This window comes from Lissotriton vulgaris, chromosome 4_1, assembly GCF_964263255.1.
Source record: "Lissotriton vulgaris chromosome 4_1, aLisVul1.2, whole genome shotgun sequence".
NCBI classification, from domain to species: domain Eukaryota; kingdom Metazoa; phylum Chordata; class Amphibia; order Caudata; family Salamandridae; genus Lissotriton; species Lissotriton vulgaris.
The window spans coordinates 1297081865-1297107315 of record NC_141691.1 but is presented as its reverse complement, the minus strand read 5'-3'; the positions used below and the strand labels follow the sequence as shown (position 1 = coordinate 1297107315).

Here is a 25451-nt window from a genome sequence, read left to right as displayed (position 1 = left end):
ATGTTTGCTTATTTCAATGACCTAACAAGTTTGGGCTTAGGTGATCGGACAATGCTGAACATGGATTTTAAGCTTCAGTCTTGGAGATGTAACACACTTGGTTTAGGATGGTTAATTTGAATTGACTTTTGCGAAGGATGGGGCTGTAGTTCACAGTAGGATTTAAAATAGTTACTTAAAGAGGACACAGCTGAAGCTGGTGGTTTCTGCTGGTGAAAGAGGGCAAGAAAAAACAGATGGGATTGATATCAAAGTCAACAGTGTAAGTGTTAAAGGTCAGGCTGTTATTTCGGTTTACCATCTTTACAGAGTATTACTGATCTGTATACGAATCATATCTAGTAAAAGGTGGGTGGTTGTTCTTAATAATTTGTGCTGAATTTTATTATTAAGACTTCCAAAATAAATGCTAGTCTTGTTTCATGGGGCTGGAAGGGACTTGGAGGTGCGAAACTCAATCAAGTACTGACACCTGGAATCTTTACGTATATTTCTGAAAGCGTTTTCCACTGGCAAGCTAGTTACTTGGCTGTTTTTGGCGGTACATGTTTACTGCAGTGGAACTGCATGTTCTTTTGACCAATAGTGTTAGTAGGAAGACTGTAGTTTGGTAGAGTTTAATGGAGGCAGGGGTCTCAGAGGGAACTTTCTATTCAGACACCAACTTTTCGATGGGTTCCACTTCAGATGTTGAAAAAGGAGAGGATTATTAGGTGTGCTCATTTTAAAAATCAGAATCTGGTGTAATACACTGATTTTTCCAACAGTAAAAACAGAGGTAGCTGCTCGATTAACAAATACATTATAAGGCATAACATACTAAACAACTGCAAACTTAAAATATTAAGCTATGTAAGAAAGGGCATATTTCCTAACACCACCACATACCTGCGGGGTTTCACCTGGAGAACTTCGAGCAGAATAGCAGTCCTCATCCACAAGTTTAACTTGCTCATATGTGCGTTTCTTGCCCTTTTTCTCACCAACTTAAAATCAAGACAAAAAAAAAAAAAGAAGTCAGTCACAAGCAACCTCAAACATAGCTTTCCTCCCTACTAAGCCCACAGTTTTTAGCAAAGGCGGGCTCAAGATGAAGATTTGTCCATCAAGAAATGCTGGTAGATCTGTGTATATTTAATCTAATGTCGCCTATTTCAATAATCTTGTACCTGAATTTCCTCAGAATGAGTCTTTACAATGGTCTAAAAACAAAACAATGGGGTGTATGTACAAGGTCCAAATGTCAAAAGCACTTTATTGTAACCTTTAGCTATAAAAGTTTAAGGACTACCCTACTGCTCAACACAATATACAACTTGGTAATAACCCACACGTCCTATCATCTGAAGCCCAAACTATCTGCCAAGCATGTTCCAATCTAGCTTGCCACAAAGACGGGGTAGAAAAACAACTAATCAAACTAATCCCCAGCCAAAACCATACCAAAAACAACAGACCGCATTTATAACCAATGCAGCCTCTCATGCCACAGATGTTAACATGCAAGCTCCCTGCATTGCGCACCATGATCAACTTCTAAGCAATAATACTCAGCAACTGAAAATAGAAGACATCCAATTTAGACCCACAACAGTCAACTGCAAATGTGCAAGACTCAGCCACCTTAATTTTCTAATACTACTCGGTTCCATTAGCTCACACTGGAAGCCCATGACACTGAACATCTCCTCAAACCAAAGGGGCAAAGGCCTTCCGTGTGAGCACCACGGAGCTCCAAAAGGTCATCAGTACAACTGCACTTCAATTGGGTAACTCCTTTACTCCCTTGAGGCAAATAACTAGGTAGCGAGGCACTAAAGCGTGCTTGGTAGTTCGATTAGAAACTCGGATGAAGTACAAGAACGTAAGTAACACATTAATAGTGATGTGCAGTCAATGTTCTCACTTCAAAGAATAGAACTTATTTACATGAAAAAACTGCAGTTAAAATGTAATAGACAAAGAAAACCAGAACATGCTGACACAGTCTGGGGCCACAATGAGACTTCACAAGTATTCATGGTACTCCACAGCATGTGATAATTTCCATATTGCAAATGTCAACCTATGGGGAGACACTTGGGCCAGCTCAGCAAGCTTCTGGACTCGCTGGCTTTACACCACACGCAGGGAATGGCTTACGCAAGAGATGAACTCTCTTGCAAGGGAATAATGGTGTGGGAAATTTCAATCAACTTCTTGTAGTAGTCCATCACTAGTAGTTACCATGGTAAGCATATTAGTAGGCTAGGGCAAGTGAGTTTTCAGCACCCAAAAATAAAAAATTAAAAGTCCTCAAAAATCCACAGTTCAACCAACGTGAGTCCCAGCCAATGAAGTTTGCAGCACAATTCAGAGTCCCAGTGTTTAAGTCAATGGTGTATATGGATCCGGCCACCAGTGTCCAGTCTGGTTTATCAACATGAAATCTCCCAATAACCACATATCAAAGGTGTATACAGATAAAGGTAACATGGCTCATTCATGGAACCATTACTGCATGTTTAAATTCACTTTTCACATACGTGTAATATAAAAGTCCCCAGAAAGAAAAAGATTTTTGAAATACTAGCTATTTGCTACACAAATGTTTTTAGGCCACAAAGTGCAGCCATAGAACCAATTACAACGGATCCCTACACTTCAGCTGAAAAACATAGGCCCAGCTTTGAGAGCTTTAAAAAAAGCTAAGGTAAGCTTTCCGGAGGTCATGGATTTAACGAACCAGGAAACGGAGTGTTTTTTGATTTGTGTTGCTGGGAGTCTGCTGAGCTCCCTGCAGCCCTTCATAACATTAAAAACATGGCTAGTGGTGCCCCTGCCCCTTCTAGGGGAAACACCAGGAACTGTGGGGGATTTTAGAATGCTCCTTGTAGGAGCAGTGAATAAGAAATTTGATTGCTTATGGTGCTCATTTGTTCGTTTTTGGATGGGTATTCTCTTTTTTTTTTTTAAATGGGTGCACCGGTGCCCATAGGGGCACACTTAAAAAAAAAAAAGTTACAAAATTGGGGGCTGCGTGTAGGAGAGTAGGGTGTGCTTTCCTATAGTCACCCCACGTTTTGCTTTACTGGTTTTCGACTTAATGTGGCGGTGGGCCTGCTAATCAGACCCACAGCCCAGCTGTGCTCTCTCTAAATTCAATACCATGTACTTTAGGTACATTACCAATTGGACATTGGGTCACCTTATGAGTCCCTGTACAGTGTACTATAGGTACCCAGGGCATAGGTGCATCCAAGGCCTACCAGGGGCTACAGCATGTATTATGCCACCCCTGGCTGGCCACTCACATTGACACAACTGGCTGATCACACAGCTGGGGCAAGGTCGTGTAATCACCCCTTGCTTAGATATAGTATTCCTATATCTAACCTTATATCTAGACACATATATACCTATAAGTCACTCCTATGGCAGGTCTTAACAATCCTGGAGGCAGAGTGCTCGGTTTTATGTGAGATGGTGCTCTAGCATGAGCTGAGCCTGTCTGCAGCTTTCGGAACCATGTCCTTATAGCTGTTCTAGGATATAGCCATACCATATACTCTTAAGTGCATTATGAACCTCACGGTTAAATGCTAACTCTGGTTTGGCTTTATCAAAACATGTCTAGTAAGGTGTCATACGCTTTGGAATACTACCCCCTCGCCAGTTCTGGCGACGGGGGAAGCATTCCACCCTTCTAGAGGTAGAAGACATGTTGTTCCTACTAATCCCGGTTAAAGTTCACCAGAGCCTCAGCATCACAAAATGGATGCTGCTGCCACAGACACAAGTCTGATCTCCTGCTGCTGGGAGTCCTTCCAGCGAGGGAGGCTTGGACAATAGGTTTCCTGTCTTGGGAGGTGCTAGCACCACCCCAGACAGGCTATAGTGTATTGGGGCAGGGAGGGCTGAAAGAAATGAGACACTGCTTTGGGCACACAAGGTGTCCCATGCATAGTCCAGTTCAAACCGGTGCTGGGGCACTCCAGCCCCAGCTCTGGCGCGAAACTGGACAAAAGGAAAGGGGTGTAACCACCCCCTTCCCTGGCCCCACTCATAGGAGGGACCTAGAAGGTAATCCAGCCCCTAGATTTGGTATATAGGTAGGAGCTGAGTCCCAAGACTTTAGATTTATCCTGACTGAAACTTGAAACGAAACTCTGGACCTTCAACGTTCTACCTGAAGATAGAAGACTGAAGAATCTCCTTTGTGGTCAAGGAGTGACCCCCCTGCACAAGCAGGCACCATCCAGCGATCAACAGCTTGCTTTGTCGACGCTCCCGCCGGTGCCTGAGCAAAGAGCCTGACAAGACCCGGACTTCTAGACTTCCTTCAGCACGATCCACAGCCCCAGCAAAGCTGAGACCCGTGGAGGCGACGCAAGACGTGGGACCGGCCATCTTGGAAAGTCGGCGAATTGCTTTCCGTGCAACCTCCGAGGCACCCTCGAAGTTGTGCATTGGGAACTGAGAAGCCCGAGCACCAACTGCACCGAAGATCAGCCCTCCACGAGTTCTGCGTGGGGCCCTTCTGCATTTTCCTGCTCGACGCGTCTGTCCGGTCACTTGCCCGTTGGCTAGTGGCCATCTTGACGACGAACTTTTGAATTTACACCGCTGGTCTGGTTGCTCCAGACTGGCCCTTGCTTCCCTGAAAAGAAGAAGCCCATCAGACCTCGCTGGTCTGATTAAGAAGCCATCTTCGATTCCTGTGTGGGTTGCCTTAGCCAAGGCTTGTTGACTCCAATCCAAAAGCAGACACTGCCGACAGCGAGAGCCTTCATGGGACAGTCCGTGCCGGACTCCTGGTCGTCGTCGACGCCTCCTGGTCCACGTGGCTGCAGAGACAAGCTTCACAACATCACCTGATTGCTTCGTGACATCGCCTGGTTCCTTCCTGGTCACTGGCTAGTGACCCAGACTCTGGCACCTCTGCTTTCAGGTACTCTTCATCCTTGATCCGCCCTTGGATCCAACCGGACACTTCTCTCCTGGTCGCCTGCATCATCTTTCTTCAAGGCTCCATAGGATTCAGCGACGAAACCAGACACACTTTAACACCTATGCACCCGCTTCCTGTGGGTGCGGTAACGCGAGTACTCCGGTGCTCCGGTGGGTATTGACTATCCTAGTGTCTAGGTTTCAAGTAACTTTCATCGAGTCAGGTCAGAAGTGCCCTAAAAGAACTAGTTTCTAATTCTTTCGTTCCCATTCTAACTCTATGGTAACTTGCGTGTGAGTAAAGACTCTGCACACGCCTCCCGTGGGCCTCCTTATAGTACAGTGTAGCCCCAGCAATTCCCTAGGCCTATCCATTTCCCGTGACGTGGTTCTTATACCACTATTTTAGTATATGGTTTAGCGTGCCACTAGGGCCCCACTGTATTTTGTGCAACTTCTTGTATGATAATTAATTATCTTGTTATGTGCTTGTGCCTCTGACCTCATAAAGAGTTCAGGGGGGGAGTTTAGAAATAAATACATATATATTTTATATATATTCTGTGTGGTGTCCTTTCATTTGGTATTAAAGGGGTTACATATGGTAAAACAGCTGGCTTCACATGCCCTCTTGAGTTTAGCCTAAGCCTGCTTTGTCCATGCTACCACTAGGATAGCTGGTCTATAAGGTTGACTTTACAACCATCACCATAAGGGTTATTTGGACTGGTGCAAGGTGCTCACTAGAATAGTGAACATCATATACCAGGCCAACTTCTCACATTGGTGTGCAGCGGTTGGGATTTGAGCTTGCTGTTTTACCAATTGTAATCTTTGCAATATAATTTGAATATCACATAGGTACCTATAGGTACATATAACAAGACTTAGAACACTTAAGTTCTACTGAACTTAGTTGTTGTAGACCAAAGGGCCTAGCACAAACTTGACTACAACTCCTAGAGAGGTTTAGTAGGAAAACACTTAGTGTAGGTAGGTGCACACACCCACACCTCACTAGATCATGTCTGGCACAGGTGAACCAAGTGGATCTCTACTTGTGGTGAGTGACCCTCCCAGGGCACCCTCCAAATTTGATATACTCAGTTTCAGAAAACTGAGACACTTGTGTACCACAAGAAAGCTGAAACAAGGGTCTAACCCTACCCTTCAGCAACTGATATAACTCCACTCTTAGAGGAATCTGAAGTTCTAAATGCCTCTGGTTCAGGTCCTACAGGGAATGAAGATGAGGTCCTGCCCTCATCAGATGATACCATTGACCCCCGGTCATAGAAGATGAGGAGGGTGAGGTTGATGAAGATTCTGGGGAAGAGGTAGACAGCCAGGTACCAGTCAGAAGACTTAGCCAGGATAACCTAAGCCACTTTGGGGCTGAGAATGGGACAGCCCCATTCAGGCCTTCAAGTGGGCTTAATCAGAGGTATAGGAGGAATCTCCTCACTCCAATGCTTCTAGGGGTTCTCAGAGGGGAATGACTTCTCAGAGGAGAGAACACCAGCTAGGATGAGGGAGGTCAATCTCAGAATTCAGAGAGAGGAACTTGCCCTAACCAAGGAGAAACTTGCTTTTGACAGAGAAAGGAAGTTAGGTGGGCTAGAGCCCACTGGTGGCAGCAATATCCTTAAGGATTAAGACAGGTCCTATGATCATAGAAACCTGAGTAAGATTGTGCCCCCCTACCAAGTGTGGGATGATATCCACAAATGGATAACTGCTTTGGAGAGAGCCTGCAAAGTACAGCAGGTACCCCAAAGTCAGTGGGCAGCAATCTTGTGGCTCTCCTTTTCAGAAAAAGGTAGAGATAAGCTCCTCATAGTTAGTGATGAGGATGCTAACAATTACACTGTCCTGAAGAGTGCTCTGGTTGATGGGTTTGGCCTAACCACTGAACAGTACAGGTTAATGTTCAGAGATACCCAGAAGACACAGACTCAGGACTGGACTGATTTTGTTGATTGTGCCACTAAGGCTCCGGAAGGCTGGTTGTTGGGAAGTAAAGTGAACTATACAGGATTGTATAATTTGATCATGAGAGAGCAAATACTTAACAATTGTCAGAACCAGCTGTTGCATCAACACCTGATTGACTCAGATCGGACCTCTCCAGAAGAATTGGGAAAGAAGGCAGACAAATGGGTCAGAACCAGGGTTAAGCAGAAAAAAACCAGGTCCAAGGTGGTGATCAGAAAAAGGCAGACCAAAAAGGTGGGGAATCAGAAACCAAAAGATCAGAAGTCTTCTACAGGGCCCCAAAAGTCCAATGAGGGGGTCCCAAACTTCCAAGAAGAAGAAGAAAGATGGCCAAAGAAAACCTTGGTGTAATTTTTGTAAATCCACTAGTCACTGGACCAGTGACTGCACCAAGAAAGACTCAGCCCCTACCACTGCTGCCCCTAAGGCAACTGCACCCCCTACTTCAGCTTGCAGTGGTAATTCTTAACCCTGGGAACTGAGATGGATTTTGGATTAGTCAGAATACCAACTCAGGCTGTTCTTGTCTGTGATGTGGACATGGCTATGTCCTCTACTGTGAGTCCCAGTACTCTGGGCAAGTACAGGCAAACACCTTTAATCAATGACAAAGTGGCTTAGGCCTACAGGGACACATGTGCCAGTGTTACCATGGTGACACCTAACTTTGTGGACCCTGGACAGATTGTACTGGGTGATAATTACCTGGTGACCAATGCTAGCAATGTCACTACTACACATAATGTGGCAGTTGTTAATTTCTCCTGGGGAGGGGTAACTGGCCTCAAAAGAGTTGTGGTAAGTGCAGACCTCCCAGTTGAATGTCTGTTGGGCAATGACCTTGAATCCTCAATATGGTCAGAAGTGGAGTATAGGACTCATGCAGAGATGTTAGGCATATCATCACATGTACTTGTTGTGACCAGGTCACAGGCCCAAAAGTGCCAAACTGAACAGGCCCTGGATCCTGAAACTATGGACCAAGTGCCACCCAAGAGAAAGAGTAGTAGGGTAAAGGCAGTGCCTTCCACCCTGCCTACAAGTGGAGATCCGCCTTCCCAGGAAGCTGAGTTTGAGACCCCTGAAGTAACTGTCCCAGAAGAACTTGAACCTGACCAGGTTGAGTTTCTTGGGACAGGGGGACCTTCAAGGGCAGACTTGAGGCAGGCACAGTTAGACTGTTCCTCTCCTGAACCCCTCATACAGCAAGCTGCTTCTGAGGCTGCAGGGAATGCTACAGGTACCCACAAAGTTTACTGGGATGAAGGCCTCCTTTATTCTGAGGCTAGAGACCCCAAGCCTGGTGCTTCCAGGAGGTTGGTAATGCCTCAGGCCTTTAAAGGGTGTCCTTCTTACCTTAGCCAATGATATTCCCTTAGCAGGACATTTGGGCCAGAACAAGACTTGGGACAGGCTTGTCCCTCACTTTCACTGGCCCCATATGTCAGAAGATACCAAGGAGTTTTGTCGCTCCTGTGTAACCTGCCAAAACAGTGGTAAAGCAGGTGGCACCACAAAGGCCCCCCTCATACCACTACTTGTGGTGGGGGTACCCTTTGAAAGAGTAGGGATTGACATTGTTGGACCAATGGATCCCCAAACAGCCTCTGGGCACAGATTTATACTGGTGGTAGTGGATCATGCCACCAGGTATCCAGAAGCTATTCCCCCAAGGACCACAACAGCTCCTGTTGTGGCAAGAGCCCTCCTGGGAGTTTTCTCAAGAGTGGGCTTTCCGAAGGAGGTTGTCTCAGATAGAGGTGCAAACTTTATGTCTGGGTGCTTGACTGCAATGTGGAAGGAGTGTGGTGTAAATTACAAATTCACTACACCCTACCATCCACAGTGCAATGGGCTTGTTGAAAGATTCAACAAGGGTATGATTAAGGGTTTACCTGAAAAGCTCAGGCGAACATGGGACATCCTTCTACCCTGCCTTCTGTTTTCTTACAGAGAGGTCCCACAAAAGGGGGTTGGCTACAGCCCTTTTGAACTGTTGTTTGGGCATCCTGTAAGGGGACCCCCTATGTCTGGTGAAGGAAGGATGGGAGTTACCTCTCAAAAAGCCTAAACAAGACACAGTGAACTATGTACTTGGTCTCCGCTCCAGGATGGCCGAGTATATGAAGGCTTCCAAAAACCTTGAAGCTAGCCAAGAACGTCAAAAAGCTTGGCATTACCAAAAGGCTGTGCCGACTGAGTACCAGCCAGGACAGAAGGTGTGGGTGCTGGAGCCAGTGGCCCCAGCAGCACTCCAAGACAAATGGTCTGGACCCCAAACAATTGTTGAGAAAAAGGGAGAGGTCACCTTGGAACTCCCAGGAGCCCCCACAGGGTGCTCCATGTCAACAGACTCAAAGCATATGTTGACTGGGCAGACATGGGCTTGTTCATGGCTAGAGATGAGGGGCAGGAGGAAGAGAGTGACCCTCTCCCAGACCTGCTGACTCAGAACCCTGATGATGGTTCAGTTGATGGTGTGGCCTTAGCTGGCAGCCTCACTGACCAGCATCAACAGGACTGCAGACAAGTTCTACAGTCCTTCAGACATAGGTTTTCATTAACACCTAGTCAGACTAACTGGTGCACCCATAAGGTGGACACTGGTGACAGTCTGCCTGTGAATAATAAGATCTACAGGCAACCTGACCATGTCAGGGACCGTATAAAGACTGAGAGCCAGAAAATGTTGGAGCTGGGAGTAATGGAGCCATCAGAGAGCCCATGGGCCAGCCCAGTAGTCCTTGTGCCAAAACCTCACACACAAGATGGTAAGAGAGAGATGAGGTTCTGGGTGGACTATAGAGGTCTCAATGCTGTCACTAGGACAGATGCTCACCCAATTCCAAGAGCAGATGAGCTCATTGATAGATTGGCTTCTGCCAAGTTTTTGAGCACATTTGATTTGACAGCTGGCTATTGGCAAATCAGGTTAGCTGAGGATGCCAAGGCCAAAACTGCTTTCTGAACCCCAGGAGGTCATTACCAATTTGTGGTGATGCCCTTTGGCTTGAAGAATGCATCTGCCACTTTCCAAAGGTTGGTGAACCAAGTCCTCGCTGGGTTGGATGACTTTTGTGCAGCTTATCTAGATGATATTGCTGTCTTCAGCTCCACCTGGGAGGATAACCTGATCCACCTGAGGAAGGTTTTGGAGGCCCTGCAGAAGGCAGGCCTAACTATCAAGGCCACAAAGTGCCAGATAGGGCAGAGTAAGGTTGTGTACCTGGGCCACCTTGTAGGTGGGGGTCAGGTTCAACCACTGGAGAGTAAGATCCAGACCATCAAGGACTGGGCTCCTCCAACCACCCAGACACAGGTCAGAGCTTTCTTGGGCCGGTCTGGTTATTACAGAAAGTTTGTTAAGAATTATAGGTCCATCGTGACACCACTTAATGACTTGACTTCCAAGAAGATGCCAAAGAAGGTTCAATGGACAGTAAGCTGTCAAAAGGCATTTGATGACCTGAAGAAGGCCATGTGCTCTGCACCTATCTTAAAGAGTCCTGACTACTCCAAAGAGTTCATTGTCCAAACAGATGCTTCTGAGTTGGGGGTGGGAGCTGTGCTTTCACAACTTAATGTAGATGGTCAAGACCAGCCCATTGCTTTTATTAGCAGAAGGCTGACCCCTAGAGAGAAACGTTGGTCAGCCATTGAGAGGGAGGCCTTTGCTGTGGTGTGGGCCCTGAAGAAGTTGAGACCATACTTGTCTGGCACTCACTTCAAGATTCAGACCGACCATAAGCCCCTCTTGTGGCTAAATCAGATGAAGGGTGAAAACCCCAAACTGCTAAGGTGGTCCATTTCCCTACAGGGGATGGACTTTACAGTGGAGCACAGACCAGGGACTGACCATGGCAATGCCGATGGTCTCTCCAGGTACTTTCACTTAGAACATGAAGACACAACTGGTCAAGGTTAGTCTAAGGTCCATGCGTTGGGAGGGGGGGGGGTTAGGGGGGGTGTTGTGTAGGAGAGTAGGGTCTGCTTTCCATTTCCCGTGACGTGGTTCTTATACCACTATTTTAGTATATGGTTTAGCGTGCCCCAAGGGCCCTACTGTATTTTGTGCAACTTATTGTATGATTATTAAGTATCTTGTTATGTGCTTGTGCGTCTGACCTCAAAGAGTTCAGGGGGGTTGTTTAGAAATAAATACATATATTTTACATATATACCCTGTGTGGTGTCCTTTCATTTGGTATTGAAGGGGTTACATATGGTAAAACAGCTGGCTTCACATGCCTTAGCCTAAGACTGCTTTGTCCATGCTACAACTAGGATAGCTGGTCTATAAGGTTGACTTTACAACCATCACCATAAGGGTTGTTTGGACTGGTGCAAGGTGCTCACTAGAATAGTGATCATCATATACCAGGCCAACTTCTCACACTGCGGAAGAGCCCCAAGGCTCCGCAGTCAGCAACTATGCTGGGTACCAGCAGGAGGCAGTTGTTTTTTTTACATGTCTTCACTGGTGCCCACCTGGGGTATCCACAACAGGCCAAGTCATTAGGGGCCGTGGGGTAACCCCAATACCTCCACAGCCCCATCCGGCACCCTTTGTGTATGACGGCTGGAGTTAGCTCTATTCCTTTCATCTCACCCGGGAGGGTGCAGCTTCTTTCTCGATTCCCACCCAAGCGAAGTTATGGTCTCTCACCGTGAGAGTGTGGGAAGAGATTAAAGTTTATATTCCTGCACCATTCACTGACCCCAGGGAATGAGGTCCCCGGGTCAAAGTAAGGCTCAGTGAGGGGGGCAGCTCGCCCCCTCCCCAAAATTGAAAACTCTGCTCTGGTGGCTGGGGTCTACATGAGGCAAAGGGGGCCGCATACTCTCCTCCCTTAAAGAATAAGACCCACCCTGAGGGATGGGTCATCAGGGGCTTAAAAAGGCTCTGGGAAGGGGGCATGCAGCCCCTCTCCCCATTTAATGAAGACCATATCCCAGCACATGGTCAATAATAACATCCTGGACCCATCTCAAAACGGGTTCAGACCAGGCCATAGTACTGAGTCTGCTCTTTTGGCCACCACAGAGCATCTCCGAACGATTTTAGATGCCGGTCAAAGTGCTGCGCTGATTCTTCTTGACCTCAGCGCGGCCTTTGACACGGTATCCCACGACATCCTTCTCAATTGTTTAGAGACATTTGGAGTATCTGGCCATGCTTTGGACTGGTTCCGATCCTTTCTCAAAGAAAGATCCTTTCGGGTCTCTGCCCCCCCCTTTCTATCCAAATCCCACCCCATTGCACAGGGAGTTCCGCAGGGCTCTGCGTTGAGCCCATCCCTTTTTAATCTTTACGTTCTGCCCCTGTCGGCGTTGGCCAAAGAGTGGGGCCTTACATTAGTATCGTACGCCGACGATACACAGCTGGCCATCGCCCTTACAGAAGGTCCTTCCATTTCATCCTCCAGTTTTAAAAACGGTCTATCCGCGGTTGCCCAATGGATGACAACAAACTGTCTACAGCTCAATGCTGGTAAAACAGAGGTGCTACTTCTTGGCAAAAACACCTGCCTATGGAATGAGCATTGGTGGCCGTCCTCCCTAGGCACCATCCCATCTCCCAAACCACTAGTGAAAAATCTAGGAGTTTGGATGGATGCCTCACTTAACTTTCAGGCCCACACTAAAAAAGTTGCTGGCACTTGCATCGGCCTGCTGAGGAGTCTTAGCCACATACTAGGCTTCTTCAATGCCAAAACTCGCCAACTTATTATTCAAGCCACCATTCTCTCGCGTCTTGACTACGCCAATGTTCTCCTTCTTGGCGCTAACAAAAGTGAGGTATCACGACTCCAACGCGTGCAAAATTCCGCGGCTAGAACTCTAGTCGGCCTCCCCCGCAGATGTTCAGCTAGAGCGACCATCCAAAAACTACACTGGCTACCCGTCGACTCCAGAATCAAATTTAAGACCCTCATTATGACCTTCAAAATCATTAAACTCGATACCCCTCCACTGCTTCGACCTCTTCTTACCCCCTATGCGCAGTCACGTAACCTGCGTTCTTCCAACCAAAACCTACTATGCGTCCCACGCATAAAACTTTGCCGCATGGGCGGCCGCTCCTTTAGGTTTCTTGGAGCCAAACTTTGGAACGATCTGCCGCAACATATTCGCTCCATAGAAAGCCTACCGGCGTTCCGGAAGGCAATAAAAACGTACCTATTCCCGTAATTCCCTTCCCCTTCCGCCCAGGCCGAGGTCTTGGTTCTTAGCGCCGGGACGCCTCATTGCTGGGGCAGCTGTTTGCGCTCTACCAAAACTATAGAATAGAATTGGGTCCCTAGGGCGTACAAATTTCAAGGTGGGTGGGGGGGGCGCATGCCCCCCACCCCCCAAAAAAATAAAAGAACAACCTTCTCCCTAGGCCATCAGCAAGTAGATCAGCAAACATTTGAAGATAAAGAAAAGCAGGCCTATATTGATAAAAACCAAGAACCCTTAATTGGGCAAAAGATCTCTTCTTAATGGGGAATTCATACAGAAAATAATTAAATGGTGCAAAGTCTGTCGTGAACTGCCGTCACAAAGCCAAATTAATATACAGTTCAGGTTGAAATACCCTGTTGGAAAACATAACATGTATCGTGTCGCACCCATTCGGAATTTGGAGAGAAGAGATTTTTTATTTATTTACTAGCTGTACCCTGCCACGCGTTGCTGTGGCTCAGTCTGGTTAAATGGAAGAGAAAGAAAAGAGTAAGCAAACGTTTCTAATATGTTTAATTTCACAATGCTTGTGGGTACACAATATGTTTTTATGACTATTGTCTGTATGAGTCCCATGTAGTTGTTGCGCAGCAAGCAAAATCGATAGTGTCTGTTCGGCCTTTCGATTAAAAACACGTACGTATTGTACACACGCGTATTCAAATCCAACGTTGTGTATATATAAACACATGCTAATGTTGCAAAGTGAACCAACTCCCCCCCGCTCCCTCCACCCACTTCCCGGTCTGCCATCCTGACACCAATTGTTCATCCTAATATATGTAGACTATTGTCTCTATGCGTCCTTTCTTAAAGTTACAAAGTGAACCAACTCTTCCCCCCCTCCCTCCACCCACTTCCCAGTCTGCCATCTGACACCAACTGTCCATCCTAATATATGTAGACTATTGTCTCTATGCGTCCCTTGTAGTGGTTGCGCAGCAACCAAATCAATAGGGTCTGTCGGCCTTTCGATTAAAAACACGCGTGTATTGGAAACACGCATATTCGAATCCCACGTTGTGTCAAAATGTCAAATCAATCGGTGAAGAACTTTAGGAGATTTAAGACTTTGAACAAACGAACATTGACATTTTTATGAGTCTGTTCGGGCTTTCGATTAAAAACACGCTGGTATTTGACACACAAATATTGGAATCCAACGTTGTGTATATAATAACACGCCCGTATTCGAATCCAACGTTGTGTCAAAATTTCAAAGCAATCGGTGAAGAACTTTCGGAGATTTGCGATTTTGAACAAACAAACATTTACAATTTTTATTTATATAGATTTTAAGTTTTGTATAGTGCGAACATGACCCAGGTGGGTATCAGAGCGCTTAAAATTCGGTTTAGGTAGACAAAGGAAAATAGCTTGGGGAGAGAAATCAGGGAAACAGTGGGACAATATACAGGAGGTGCAAGATGAAATGGAGGTAAACATAGGAAGCAGGTTGGGTGAGAACAACAAGTAGTGCAATATACATCAAGAGCAAAGACAGTATGCAGTAACTTAGAGGCAATCGGAGCAAAGCATCTAGATCTACGTATTGTTCATTAGTAGCGATTGAAATTCCCTTTTGAAGGCAAGTGTAGAGGGAATCAGTCTGGTTTCCACTGGAAGGGAGTTCCAGATTCTCGGAGCGATGCCAGAGAATGTATGATTGTAGGTTTTAAACCGATTACATTTCTTGGGCTTGAGCAGCAGTGTACTGGCGAACCTCGAGAACCTGGAGCCAACAGAGAATTCCAGCTAGTCAGGTAGAGTGGGGTGTTGAAGTGTAGTGCTCTATGGGTCATACAAGCGATCTTTAGTTGTATCCTTGCTTCAAAGGGAAACCAATTGCGCGATTTCAGGTCTGACGAAATATGGTTGGTCTTCTTGGAACCAGTGAGGAGTCTAGTAGCAGCATTTAGAGGTGCTCCAATAGGTGCTAAACTGTTTCGGCAGACCGCAGAGTCGCACTGCCATATTCTAGTCTCGAGATGACAAGTTTTGCACCGCCAATTTAAGGTCATCTTGGGGAAGGGTTTGAGTTTACTTAGGGTGCTAATTTGGAAGTTTGCTTCTTTGGTCGATGATCTGATGTGGTCTTGCATGTTTAGGCTTTTGTCTAGCACAACCCCCAGTGATTTAGTGGAGTCCACCATGTGAGGTGTGCAGTTTAGGGCGGTGAGGTTACAGAGAAATTTCACCACAGTAGGGGTCAGCCTAGCCGGTGCAAAGAGGAGAAATTCAGTCTTGAGGGTGTTTCATTTGAGATGGTTGGAGGTTAGCCAGTTGAGGGTTTTGAGAAGGGTTCAGTTGAGAGATTGGATGTCTTCGGGCGAGGAGATTTTTCATGTAGAGTTGGGTGTAGTCCGCATACATGTGATATTGGATGGTGGAGGCTTTAAGAATTACAGTCAATGGTTCCAGGAAAAGGTTGAAGAGTGTGGGGGAGAGTGAGGATCCTTGGGGGACACCAAGTGTGCAGGGACCCGGGTTGGAGAGTGACTGGTTGGATTTGACTTTGTGTTCTGCTGCTGAGGAAAGAGGAAAACGGTTTAAGGACTGTGCCCGAGAGCCCCATCCTGTGTACCAAGAGGAAGAGTAGATGGTCATGCTTGATGGTATGAAATGCCAATGAGAGATCGAGCAGAATTAAAAGGCAGGCTTTATTTTGGTCGAGTAAAGTGAGAGCGTTGTGCACAATGTGAGTGATGGGCATTTCAGTGCTGTGTCCGGTGCCGAAGCCCGATTGGAATAAGTCGAGAAGCTGGAATTGTTTACGAAGTTGTTCATGAACACATTTCTCCAGACGTTTTGCCAGGGTGGGTATATTTGTGATTGGGCAGTAGTTGTTTAGGTCAACAGGGTCAGCCGAGGGTTTTTTGAGAATAGGGAGTACTAGGCCCGCCTTCAAGCAGTACGGGATCTCATCCTGACGAAGTGAGGCATTGATGATCTTAGACCGGAGTGGTGCTAGTGAACTTATCATTTCTTTAAAGAAGTTGGGGGGATGGGTCATTGAAGTGATTTGAGGGTTTAAGGGTCGAGAGAGTATTGGGGATGGTAATGTCATTGAGGGGAGTGAATTGACTCCATGAAGCATTGTTTTTGAGTGAGAGACCAAGTGGCGAGGGCAGGGGTGTGGAGACAGAGGAGTCAGGAGAGGACAAGAGAGTGAAGGCAGCAGACCATAGATTGGATTCCATTTTTTTCATATTTCGAGGAAGAATTGAGCAACCGCATCGCAGTTTGGTTGCGGGTGAGCGGGGTCCTGAGATTGGGTAGAGGTGTTGTTGAATGGTGACTTAATGAGCTCAAAAAGTTGTTTCGGGCGATTTTTGGCTTTGTCAAGTTGGTATTTAGAGAAGTTGGCTTTCGCCATTCAGATGCTTTTGTGGTATCTACTGCTTTTGATTCTTAAGAGTTTTTAGAAGATCCGTGGAGGGAGTGAATCTCCACTTGCGTTCAGCTTGTCTAAGACTGCGTCTGTCAGCATTTAGACTGTCATTGAACCACGGTTTGGAGTCTTTTATGGGATTTCTTTTTAGTTGAAGGGGGGCCTTATCATTCAAGGCAGATAGCATGGTGTTGTTATAGTGGTCAGTGAAGTTGTGAACGTCAGTCATGTTAGAGGGGGGCGGAAGGGAGTGATTGCATTGCTCTATGAGCTCATTAACGCTTGTGTTATGGAGCGGTCTTTTCCAGTGTTTTAGTTTCAGTGGTTGAGGAATTTTTTGATTCCAACTTTCAAGTATCAGAAAGTTGATAAAATGAAGGTCAGACCAGTCACAGGGTAGAATGGATTCGAGATGAATGGAGTTGGGGTTGGAGATTATGAGGTCCAGTGTCGAGCCTAAGTTGTGAGTGGGGCTGTCGCAGAATTGGGTCAGAGATGGGTCGGTTAGGAAGATTTTGCGGGTTTTAACCGCATGATTGTGCGGGTCATTCCAGTGGAGATTGAAGTCACTGAGGAAGATCTGGGGGGACTGTCGGCTTGGTTGGAGGAGATGGTTTCCATAACTTGTTCTATTAGATGGAGGTTATCACCTGGGGGGTGGTAAAAGATGTGAAGAGTGGATAAGGGTCTGTGTGTGCTAGTGATATCTATGCATAGGTATTCACAGGAGGAGAGATTTGCTGAAGAGGACTGTTTCGCTGTGAGAGCTGAGGAAGATACAGGCTATGCCACCTCCCAATTTCTTAACTCGGTCCAGTCTGATAATGTTGTGACTAGGCGGAACTAATGGGTCAAGGATATGGCCAGAGGAGTCGTTGAGCCAAGTTTCTGTGAGGATAAGAATGTCCAGATCTTGGGCAAGGATGAGATCAGCAAGGTCTGTGGCACTTTTCACAGCTGATTGACAGTTAAGGAACATGCTTTTCAGGTGGGATTTGTGCAGGGTGTCTGAGCGCAGGTTGTGTAGTGGGGATCTGTAAGATGTTATTGATGTTTATGGAATTGGCATGGAGTCTGGGCGCTTTATGGGGGTTGGGCGTGATGGTTTGGATGGGTTCCGCATTACCATGTTTAGGGAGTGTCGAGTTAGGTGCAATTAGTGCGGCTGTTTGTGAGGATTTTTTTTATATATAAATTTGTTTATTGGTTTTAATTACAACCATACATACATGATTGGACGACATGTTCAAGATAATCAACATAGTAACTGAGCAGACAGTAATTTTTATTGCACATTAAACATTACTCTCTCGTTCTGTAGGTCTATGCAACTCCATTTCAGCTGCAGGGGACACACATGGATCCCCTCTATATTTATTCCATTGCGCCCACTTCCTATCCCATTTCTTTGGGCATTCCAGAGCCTTAAAAACCTCTGTTTCTGCCAGCATACATCTATCCATTTCTTTAGCCCACAATGTAACGAGCGGTGGGTTTGCTCCCCCCCCCCCCATCCTTTCGCCAGCTCTCGTTTCACCAACTGTTTGTGAGGATTTAGAATGGACTGAGATGGCCGAAGGAGGAGTGGAATACTCAAGGAGGAGGGAGAGAATATCAGCTTCTGAATATGGATTTAAGGATCTGGCAGGTCTAGACAGGGCGTTAGGGTAGGGAGTGGAGTTCGAATTTTGGGGAGGGGGTTTGGGGAGGATCATATGTGGGATCTCGTGTGTTCTCGGGATGGAAGAGAGATGGAGGATCTAAAGTGTGGCCATGTTGGGAGAGAGTTCAAGGGCTAGCTCTTCGGTGGCCGCAATGAGTTTAAGGATGACTGTTTAGAGAGTTAGAAGTTCATGGTTTATTTTCTTTAGCTTAGAAGCAGGATCAGAGTGTGATTGATGGGTCACGGGGAGGGGGGGTTTGGTCAATGGGGAGGGCGGAGGGGAGATCAGGGCAGGTGAGCGGGAGGGGTGGGGGAAGTCCACTAAACGAGAGTTCACTCTCTGATGTACGAGTGCGCGAGGCGAGTGGGCGCTGTAAAGAAGGTTTGGGGAAGGAAGGTTGAATGAGTTCCTGTTGGAAAGTAGGCAAGCCGGCTGTCTAGTGAGGGAGTTATGTAGGCAAGGGCGAGAGGGGGTAGGGGGAAGTGTCGGAGAGGTGGTCGGAGCAAGGGATAACAAATGCACCGTGAATATTGGCCAAAGTCTGGTCATTTTGTGGCACTGTGGGTGATTTAGGGGAGCCTGGGGTTGGAGGAGCTATGGTCCAGTGTGTGTTGATCGGGGTAGGTGAGGCAGTCCTCAGGCTGTGGTCCATTAAAGAGATCAGGTACTGCCAGAGATGGGATACGGGTAAGCAGTACCTAGATTGAGTAGGGGAGTCGCTGGGGACCAGAGATCTTTTAAAGAGTGCAAACCGGTCATCAAAATTGTCCAGGCTGCGATCGGTGGCCTGAATGAGTATAGCCCCATTGTTGCAGATGGATATAGTGGCTTTTGCTCTAAAAGTGGGAGATTGCATGACCAAAAGTCACAGACCGTGACAGAATTTTTTTGGTTGAGGTGATTCAGAGTAGGGAGTGGAACGTAGATCTTCACTGAGCTCTTCTTTTAGTGTAGAAGATCAAGTCGGTCGTAGTAGTACTTTTTTTTGGGCAGCGGTAGGGGTCAGAGAGAAGGGTTTCGGGATTGGCTTTGAGGAGTCTATGTTTCAGAGTTTTAGTCGCATTTTTGGAGAGGTTGACCGGATAGTTAATTGTGTAGCTGTTAGATCCAGACTCCAAGTCTGGAGCCATTCTGCACTGTGTAAGAGTGGACGTAGAGGAGAGAGCTTAGTCGAAGTGGTTAGGCAGTGAGGTAAGAGTGCGCAGGAGTCCACAGAGTGATCCTCCCTGAGGGTATGACTTGAGGGTGCACCTTAATTTAGGCACGGTCAGAATAGATAGGTCAAGTAGTGAGGTAACACGGTTATAACCTCATGTTGACATCATGTTGGATCTCAGTGGAAGCTTAGCGGGGGGAGCGGAAGACTAATATGGCCCGAGGATGCATCTTTGGACTGGGAGTGGGGGTTAAAGCAGTTGTAGCATCAGGTGACCTGTTTCGGGAAACTTCTGAGCAAATAATAGAGGGGCGTGGTCAGTTTTAGGGAGAGAGCAGGAGTATTGGGGCATTGTGGTCAAGCCGGCAGACAGTTATTATGGTGTAGAGTGCCGCGTCAATTAACAACCCTTGATACACGGGAGCCTCCTAATGGAGAGATCTCTCCCAAGGATTTCTGGCTTGGGTAAGATAAGGCTGAAGACCATCTCTAGTTTGGATAATGGTGCAGGCTCTCAAGATTGCCTTTTCCATAGCCGCAGATTCCCTTCTCTAGACAGCTTGTTTCAAAAACAACTCCTTGACCTTCCTCCCATCAGTTTGGTGATAGTCTGAGAGGTTTAGTACAGGTCAGGGTGTCCCAGCCTAACAGCTAAATTTTTAATACGAGACAGCCACTGGGTTTTATGTCCGTGGCCGCAGTTCAACAATTATGGATCATTTCCCTATTAAAAAGATTGTGTGTTCATTGCTCCATACTGATACCCATGGGAGCAGTGGGGCTAATTTGACATGATCAACATACCCAAGTCCCAGCTCATCATGAATAAAGGAACCAGGGTTAGCTGGCCTGCAGAACCAGTTTTCTCCTGTTGCATTCTTATACAGTTACAATATCCCCAGATGCCAGCACCATAAGTAAGAACCGGCAAACATTTAATTCTGTAGATTTGAAGTAAAAGAATTGACATACTACCAAATCGCCAGAGAAAACGTAAACGGGACACCACACGCTTGATTAAAATGCTGTCTTCTACCAGCTAAACAGGGAGACCAGGTGATTTTATTGTCAAAGGGGCACCCAATTATGGGAAGTAACTAACCCTTGAAATGACCTTCCCTTTAAAGGCTAGTGGACTCATTTTAGTAGGCTATCACCCACAGACATTTTAAGGGGCTTTAGAAATATTGCACTCTAGTTCGATCTCATCCATGAATTTAACATGTAGGTCCACCATATCAAAACACAATGGTTCAGCACTCCACAATAAGTAATAATCCCTAATCCATGTGATCTTGTTTTGTCCTGCTTATTCTGTTAGCAGGAAAAAATGGATTATACAGCTGTGTGTGAACCTAGGAGTCAGGAACCATGTAGAGTTTTTTAGAATTTTAAAAACTGATACTAATACACTAATAGTTACTGCTATTGCTAAATTCTTGTTTCCAATGTGGTTAATTAGACGGAGATTGATTCGGTAGTACCAAGCTACTCTATTCAGTAATACTATGCTTTCACTGTGTTCTGAATACTTAATCAATGTATTTTCTTGCTTAGTGTTTTTTTTATCACCCCATAAACCACATGCTAACTGCTTTTATTGCAAAAATTCAAAATGAGAATCAACTGTGTATTATTTTACTATTGTAAATGTATTTTTCTACTTGATGTACTTTTATGGTTCTTAAACAAACCGAAATAAAGTTAAATTGCTGAATAAGTAATAATAAGTCAATAACTTTTGAAGAATCCGCTCAGTAGGGCTTAAAATTATTTTATTCTTATTTCTTCATACAAAGCGTAGCCAACGCGTTTCGTCCAGAGGACTTCTTCAGGGCAAAAGTAGCGAAAAGGATGTCAACTGTTGATTTTTGACGTTAAATTGATACAGTCATGGGTGTGAAGGTTCAAGGATACAAAAGTATGTAGGGATGGCCACCTTCTAGATACATTATCAGTTCGTCCTATGGTCATTTGCTTCAATATGTTTTCATAACACCGTATTTCTTGGATTAATTCCAGATTTCTGATTTCTAAGCCAATCATTGTGGCGCTTTTGTATGCAAAGCTTGCAAAAATGTGTTTTTTTTTTTTTTTTTTTTTTAAACACAGGGATTGGGGCATTCGTAAGTCAGCCAATAAGTTCCATATTGTTGGCCAGCTAACTCAGTTGAGACACTGCTCAGGTCCATAAACAAAAAATAAAAAAAGCGCCTTGTTTGGCCACAACATATTACCCCAAACATCAAATTAGGTTTAGGCATTGTTCCAATGTGCCCCTACCTTCTCTGAATCCATACTGAACAGGGCTAAGAATGTTGTTAAGCTGCGCCCAATCATCTATTCTGTTCAGCATAATTCTACATGCCAATTTGAGAATTCAATTCAACAGAGAGATAGACCTGTAAGAGCTTGGGTCCTGGCTATTTAATTTTATTAATACACATACAATTGCAGCAAGTTTCCATGCCTTAGGGAAACCTTCTACAGCAGCGGCATTTAGGGACTTCGCATTTAACAGTGTCCAAAAAAAGGATGTACAATTTGTATAGGTGCATAGGGACCCCATCAGGGCCAGGAGCCTTATTAGAAGGGCTAACTTGTACGCCAGAGCTAACTACCTACTACTGAAACCGAATATCCAGTGGTTACTTAGAGGTTTCCTCTGCACTATCTATTGGCTCTCTTGCTCCCATTGAATAAATCGCTGTGAAATGGGACATCCACTGCTTTGGGGTTATGGTGGTACCAATGTCATCTGGAGAACATGGGGACAATTGTCTCCCCGCTGCAATCTCCTAGATTCCTTCAGAATCTCAATTTGACAGCTGACCATCAGACCATCCCATAACTTCTTTTAGGGTTGGTTTCCTCTCCTTGGACACTTTGTGATGAGCTCTTTCCAGGGTAACATCTTCCTGGCTCCTTTGCTGTGCGGTAAGCACATCTCTTAATCGCCAATTAGCTGCTCTACATTTATCGTCAACCCATCCATTTTAAGCCATTCTTCTAGTACCGGAAAGACTATACATGATGTACTTGGCTGAAATTTACTAGAGATTGGAATCGCTCCAGAACCCTTGCTGGTGGCAAGTCTACTATAAGTAGTGAATCCATAAGCACACTAAGGTTTGCCTTAATTAGGGAATTGAACAGGACAGGGATTGAAATACTGCACCATTTAATTCTGAGCCCTTGGTCCTGGGGTACTTCATCCAATTAAATCTGTTTTGTTTATATTCTTGTTCCCTGTGGGTATTAGCAGATCAAGAACAATGGGGTTGTGGTAACTATAGCAGGTGTCCAAGACTCCCCGATCTTGTACCATTTTCCCCCAGGGACCTCGAAACAAATACATAATCTGTTAGATTTTTGTACAAATTGTTCTCACAGTGGTCCCCACGTTGAGAAGGTTGTCTGACCCCAAAGCACCGATCAGCCTCTAGCCCCTTTCATGAATCTCTAAAAGGCAGGGGGGAGCATCATCCCTCACAAAAGATCAGTATGGTGGAGTGCCCGGACTATTTTAGCATTAAAATCCCCATCCACCATCATAATGAAACATTTCAACCAAGATGACTGGGAGAAAGAGCTCCTTGAGGGATCGTACGAGGGAAGATCCCTACCAGAATTATTCATGAGAGGTAAAGGGGTTCCTCTGGACTCCCCTTACATTATTAGCGTCAAGGGAGACACTCACAGTTGAGGTAATGGTATGGCCCTCCCTTGCCAAAGCACTCCCTCTCCGCTTGTTGGGGAAGGATCCAGTAGTTAAGCCTTGTAGTATCAGAGACCCCTCTGAGAGAGTCCACTGCGTTAAGGGAGCCTCACGCAACGGAGACGTGGGAATGATTCCACTTCCCCTGGGATCACAGCTTACCGGTCTTTGGACGCAGCTTTTACTTGTCTAAAGGTTTGTGACCCCATCACCCTCACCCTCTCCTTTCATGCTCTGTCTCCTATCCTTCCCCACCTCTTTCTTTCCTCATTCTTTGTCTACTTCCCCTCCTACCCCTCTCCACTGAATCTCCCCCATGCCTGCTCTTACCCTTACTTATATGTCCTTATTGTTTCTCGACCTAACATGTAACTATGCTCTGAAACTGTAAGCCGGTAACGATTTATCCTGCAGCTATGGTCTGATACTCATGTAAAGCTCTCTGATACCTTCGAGTCTAGCCAGCACTATATAAAACCCTTCAAATAAAATAAAAAATAAAAAAAAGATAGGCATGTTGCTGAGATATGGGAATCTACTGTCTATCCACACGTGTGTTAAGGTAGTGAGGCATGCACCGGTCGCACCCCTGTGGGCGATTCCGCCATTCGCTAAGATTGCGGAATCAATGTCGATCCGCAAATGGAAGACAGGGGGTTGCCTGACAATGGGAGATTTGTACCTGAACAGCCAATTTATTATGAGGGAGGATGCGGTGGCCTCCTTTGACTTGGGCAGAGGACAGTATTTACAATACGCAAAGATATCCTGAGTAGCCAGTGAACTATGGCCGACTTTCCCGGAGGAATCCCCGGTAACGAGAACCTTGCAAGTGATTATGTACATGGCACAAAGACGGCATATGATAACCCAACTACACAAGGCAATACGTGAGGATCTACCACGGAATCCAATCCCATACAGGCGAGATGGGAAGAGGCGACAGGTGAACACATGACAGAAAGAATGGAGTAGAATATATGAAACGGTAAAACAGGGGTGCTCTAATGCCAGTTTTAAATTGATACAATATCATTTTATTCACCGAGCTTACCTCACTCAGAAAGTACTGGGCAAAATATATCCAGAACGATCCAGTGAGTGCTCTAGATGCCAACAGGTGGAGGCAGACTTCCTGCGTGTGGTGTGGTCATGCCGTTGCCTCATGTGTTTTTGCTGGTGTTAGATGCTTTGGGCACTGTGCCACTGATGTCCAGTGCCATAGTGAGAGTGGTCCCTACTGTAAAATGATGTATTGATTAGTGGTTCCATGATTGGATGTTTGGTTTACTGTCAGACCCTAGTACAGTGCACCGAGTGTGCCTAGGGCGTGTAAATCCAAATGCTGCTAGTGGGCTTGCAGCACTGGTTGTGCCACCCACAGGAGTGGCCTTTTAAAATGTGTCTGAGATCTGCCATTGCAGAGCCTGCGTGCAGTCTGGTAACGTCATTCTGACTGGGCAAGTGCACCCACTTGCCAGGCCCTAAACCTTCCCTTTTCTTCATATTAGTCACCCCTATGGTAGGCCCACGGGCAGGGTGCATTGTAAGTATAAGGTAGGACAAGCCCTGATTTGGGTGGCATGTCCGAATAGTGAATTACAGCCATTTTAGTTTTTCACTATTGCAAAGCTACCTGTTCCCCATAGGCCAGAATGGGCTGCTTGGTTGTTTCATGTTTTTAATCCAATCAGACTCAAAACATGGTAGAAATGGAAATTCGAGTTTAGTATGCCTGGACTCCGAATAATAAAATACATCCTTTAGTAAAGTTTATTTTAATATTCTGTGTTTGCAAATACCACTTTTAGAAAGTAGGTACTCGCTTGCCTAACCAATTGAGCCCGCCTCTGCGAGGTTGTGTATTCCTTGTCTGGGTTTGTGTGTGACAGGACTGGGGGATTCCAGGAGACAGGTTGGGGCAGCCCGGTGGTGAATAGGGAGATCTGCATCTAGATGGGAGGGAGGAGTTGCACCTGGGACCTGAATAGGGCTGGGCCTTCCCTCTACAATGCTGGCTCCACCCCCTGTGGTGTGTCTCTGCCCTGCACACTGAAAGAAGAGAAGGAAGACTGTCAACAAAGTGCTCCTGGACTGTACTTGCCTTCCACAATGCTGGCTCCACCTCTTGTGGGGCTTCTGATGTGCCTGCCCTGCGTGGTGAAAGGAGAGGTCTGGTAAACAGAGTACTTCAGAACTGGCTTAAACTGGGCACAGGCCCCTCTCCCCTCAGAGAACAAATGATTTAGGGGTATAAGTATTGGGACTCCTGATCCCATGAAGGTAGATCACTTCTGGACTTACAAGACAAAACCTCTGCTGAGGAGAAGGAACCTGAAGAAACTGAGGAGAGACTATTCCTAAGCTGAA

General features: G+C 46.0%; 1 protein-coding gene across 3 annotated transcripts in view; it reads right to left on the bottom strand.

The window, feature by feature from the left end:
• The window catches only part of RPRD1A (regulation of nuclear pre-mRNA domain containing 1A), a 431185-nt gene that overhangs the window by 259743 nt on the left and 145991 nt on the right, over positions 1–25451 (bottom strand). For all 3 annotated transcript variants that reach the window (XM_086965530.1, XM_086965532.1, XM_086965531.1), the window contains exon 4: positions 889–986. In XM_086965530.1, coding sequence (XP_086821656.1) covers positions 889–986 — 98 coding nt within the window. The remainder of the gene's footprint in view (positions 1–888; positions 987–25451) is intronic.